The 3763-nt window shown below is 58.5% G+C and overlaps 1 protein-coding gene across 1 annotated transcript in view; it reads left to right on the forward strand.

Annotated features, from left to right (window-relative positions):
• Positions 1–3577, forward strand: part of LOC103259698 (E3 ubiquitin-protein ligase DTX1-like) — a 4329-nt gene extending 752 nt beyond the window's left edge. The window contains exons 2-6 of the mRNA XM_021711974.1: positions 81–142; positions 1596–1754; positions 1842–2003; positions 2092–2181; positions 3154–3577. Coding sequence (XP_021567649.1) covers positions 81–142; positions 1596–1754; positions 1842–2003; positions 2092–2181; positions 3154–3378 — 698 coding nt within the window. The 3' untranslated portion in view covers positions 3379–3577. The remainder of the gene's footprint in view (positions 1–80; positions 143–1595; positions 1755–1841; positions 2004–2091; positions 2182–3153) is intronic.
• The last annotated feature ends 186 nt before the right edge of the window (positions 3578–3763 follow it).

Genomic DNA, 3763 nt, shown 5'->3' on the forward strand with positions numbered 1-3763 from the left:
CCCCGCTCCTCTGACCCCGCCCTGAGCCAAGGCCTCGGGGCCGGACGCCGGGCGCCCAACCCCCCTCTGTGTCCCTGCAGGTAAGAACCCGGAGGACGTGGTTCGGAGGTACATGCAGAAGGTGAAAAACCCCCCGGACGAGGTGAGCCCCGGGGAGGGGGGCGGGCGGGGCCTCTCCTGCAGAGACTGGTCCTCGTGGCTCCTCGGGGCCCTGGGCCATATCCGTCCTCTCTTAAGAGGCCTTTTGAGGAACAGAACGCTTATATTTAAGAGTTACAAGCCGGGCTCGGCGGCTCAGCCTGTAATCCCACGCCTTTGGGAGGCTGAGGTGAGTGGATTGCCTGAGCCCGCGGGTTCGAGACCCGCCTGGGCAACTTGGCGAGACCTCGTCTCTACAATAAATAAAAAATTAGCCAGGCGTGGTAGCGCGCGCCTGTAATTCCGGCTACTTGGAAGCCTGAGGCGGAAGGATCGCCGGAACCCAGCAGGTCGAGGCTGCAGTGGCCGGGAGCAGACCCTACACTCCAGTCTGGGTGACAGAGTGAGACTCCAACTCAAGAAAAAAAAAAAAGAGTTACAGCCATTGCCAGGCCGCTGCGGCCATTGCCTTACTAGACTGTGGTGCGGCCATGTGCTCTTTGAGCTATGGCTGCTGCCATGTTTCCTGGCTTTGGCCCCCCTCCCCTACCTCAGGGAGGTGAATCCCATATCGCTCCCTCTCACTCATTTACTTCCCAAATAAACTGTTTTCTCTAACCTAAAAAAAAAAAAGAGTTACGAGGCCAGGTGAGGTGGCTCATACCTGTAATCCCAACACTTTGAGAGGCCAAGGTGAGAGGATTGCTTGAACCCAGGAGTTTGAGACCAGCCTGGGCGACCTAGTGATATCTCATCTCTACAAAAACAAATAAATAAATACAGCTTGCTGGACATAGTGGTGCACTTCTGAAGCCCCAGCTACTCAGGAGGTTGAGGCAGAAGGATCGCCTGAGCCCGGAAGGTTGAGGCTGCAGTGAGGTGTAATTGTGTCCCTACACTTCAGCCTGGGTGGCAGCCCAACTCAAAAAAAAAAAAAAAGCCACATTTATTAATCTTTTGATGATTGTTTCTGTGTTCTGTTTTCACCCAGTTTTCCCACTAAATAGCTCTAAGTTTTGCCTTTGCTGGTTAAGCCTCTAACTTAACTTTAACAGCTCCTTTTGGAGGGAGATGAGAGATGAAGGTACCGTCTCTTCCTCTGTGATCTATCTGAACTCAATATATGAGAAGGGACAGGGTGTGGTGGCTCACACCTGTAATCCCAGCACTTTGGGAGACTGAGGCGGGAGGGTTGCTTTAGGCCAGGAGGTTGAGGCTGCAGTGAGCCACGATTGTGCCACTGCACTCCAGGCTGGGTGACAGAGAGAGAGACCCCTTCTCTAAAAAAAAAAACAGCAACACACGGAAGGGGGTGTCTTCTCTCCTTTTGCCAAATGGGTGCCAGAGAGCGGGTGGTCTGCTGCCCGTGGTGGCCTCAGGCCTGGCCCCGCAGAGGGGCAGTGCTGACCCACAGGTGCCCTGGCCCCGGTCCTCAGCCTCCCTCTTTCCCTCTCCAGGACTGCACCATTTGCATGGAGCGGCTGGTCACGGCATCCGGCTACGAGGGCGTGCTCCGGCACAAGGGCGTGCGGCCTGAGCTGGTGGGCCGCCTGGGCCGCTGTGGCCATATGTACCACCTGCTGTGCCTCGTGGCCATGTACTCCAATGGCAACAAGGTGGGCGGGCGGGGCAGGGAGCGGGCAGGAGCGGGCAGTGTCCCAGCAGCGTCGGGCACCGGGATTCACCCCCGGCTCTGCACCCAGGATGGCAGTCTGCAGTGTCCCACCTGCAAGGCCATCTACGGGGAGAAGACAGGGACGCAGCCGCCCGGGAAGATGGAGTTCCACCTCATCCCACACTCTCTGCCCGGCTTCGCCGACACGCAGACCATCCGCATCGTCTACGACATCCCCACAGGCATCCAGGTGGGTGCCGCCAGCCGCTGGCCCCTGACCCCTCTGGAGCCCCCTCCCCACCACCTGTTCACGGTTGATGCCTTGCTGTCCCCACCAGGGCCCTGAGCATCCCAACCCGGGGAAGAAGTTCACTGCCAGAGGCTTCCCGCGACACTGCTACCTGCCCAACAACGAGAAGGGCCGGAAGGTGGGTGCAGCTGTGAGGGGTGGACGCAGGGGAGGGACATGGGGATGGGACACAGGCAGGGCCCGGTGTTCCCCGCTGCCTCAATCCCTGCTCTCACAATCCTCTCCAAGCCAGCATTCAAACAGCCGTGACCGTAACACAGACTCCACACGCGTCATCTCAGGTCCCAGCCCACTGAGGTCAAGGCCTTGATTTTTAAAAAATGAAGTCTCAGGGCGAGCCACAGTGCCTTACGCTTTTAATCCCAGAGCTTTAGGAGGCTGGGATCACTTGAGGCCAGGAGTTCCACACCAGCCTGGGCAACATAGCAAGGCCCTATCTCTACAAAAACAGAATAAATTAGCTGGGAGGGCTGAGGTAGGAGGATGGCCTGAGGCCAGGAGTTCAAGGCTGCAGTGAGCTATGATCACACCGCTGTACTCCAGCCTGGGAGACAGTGCCAGACTCTGTCTCTCCCTATTTATAATAATAATAATAATAATAATAATAATAATAAAAACAGAAATGAAAGCTCAGAGAGGGCAAGTCACTTGCCCACAGTCCCAGAGGGACTAAGTGACTTGAACCCAAGCATTCCAAGCTTTTCGCCACCACACCACAGGTTTCCTGATGTCACTTGTTGCTTTTCAAGAGAATCCAGAAAGTCAGATTTTCATGTGAAATCTCCAGGCCTGGCAACATAGGCCACTAATGCACAAGTGGTTGTTTACTCCAGCATGGGGTCCAAATCAAACCCAGCGACTGGCTGCAGTCTGAGGTGCTTTCTTGACCCCAGAACAAAAGGCGCGGCTGACTTGGAAAGGGCTTTCCTTGAGGGAGCTCAGAAGGGACGTGGGTGCAGGAAACACAAATGGGGAGAAACGGCCACGCCGCATAGTGCCTGGTGGATGCGGCGGGGAGGGAGGGAGGGGGGCTGGCGGCGGTGGGCTGGGGTGGGGGCGGGGATGCCTTGACTCCCGCCCGGCCCCCCAGGTGCTGCGACGGCTCATCACAGCCTGGGAGAGGAGACTCATCTTCACCATCGGCACGTCCAACACCACGGGCGAGTCGGACACTGTGGTGTGGAACGAGATCCACCACAAGACGGAGTTTGGGTCCAACCTGACGGGCCACGGCTACCCGGACGCCAGCTACCTGGACAACGTGCTGGCCGAGCTCGCGGCCCAGGGAGTGTCTGAGGCCGCAGCCAAGGCCTGAGGCCCAAGGCCACTCATCTTCCCTCCTGCTTTGCCCCTGCTCCGGCACTCGCCTCCCCGCCAGGTGTGGCCTGGAGGCCCAGGTCAGGGCCGGGAGGAGCCTGCGGGAGGAGCCGGAAGCATCCGGATGCCTGGCTGGTGGCCGATGGGATGATGGGGTCGACGCCCGGTGGCTGTGACCCACAGGCCCTGAGAGGGCCGCGGAGAGCAGGGAAACCACAGCGACCTCCCTACAGAAAGACGGAGGCTCCCCCGCAAACACACGTGTCTTGGTGAACACAGGCACGCACACCCACGTGCCTCTACCTGCTCGGAGCTGGGCAAGAGACAGAAAGGCCCCGTGACCCCGCGTGGGTTCCCTGTGTCTCCGTCCATCTGTCCAGCCT

The sequence above is a fragment of the Carlito syrichta genome, unplaced genomic scaffold, assembly GCF_000164805.1.
Source record: "Carlito syrichta isolate Samal-C Ts95f unplaced genomic scaffold, Tarsius_syrichta-2.0.1 Scaffold302960, whole genome shotgun sequence".
Lineage (NCBI taxonomy): Eukaryota > Metazoa > Chordata > Mammalia > Primates > Tarsiidae > Carlito > Carlito syrichta.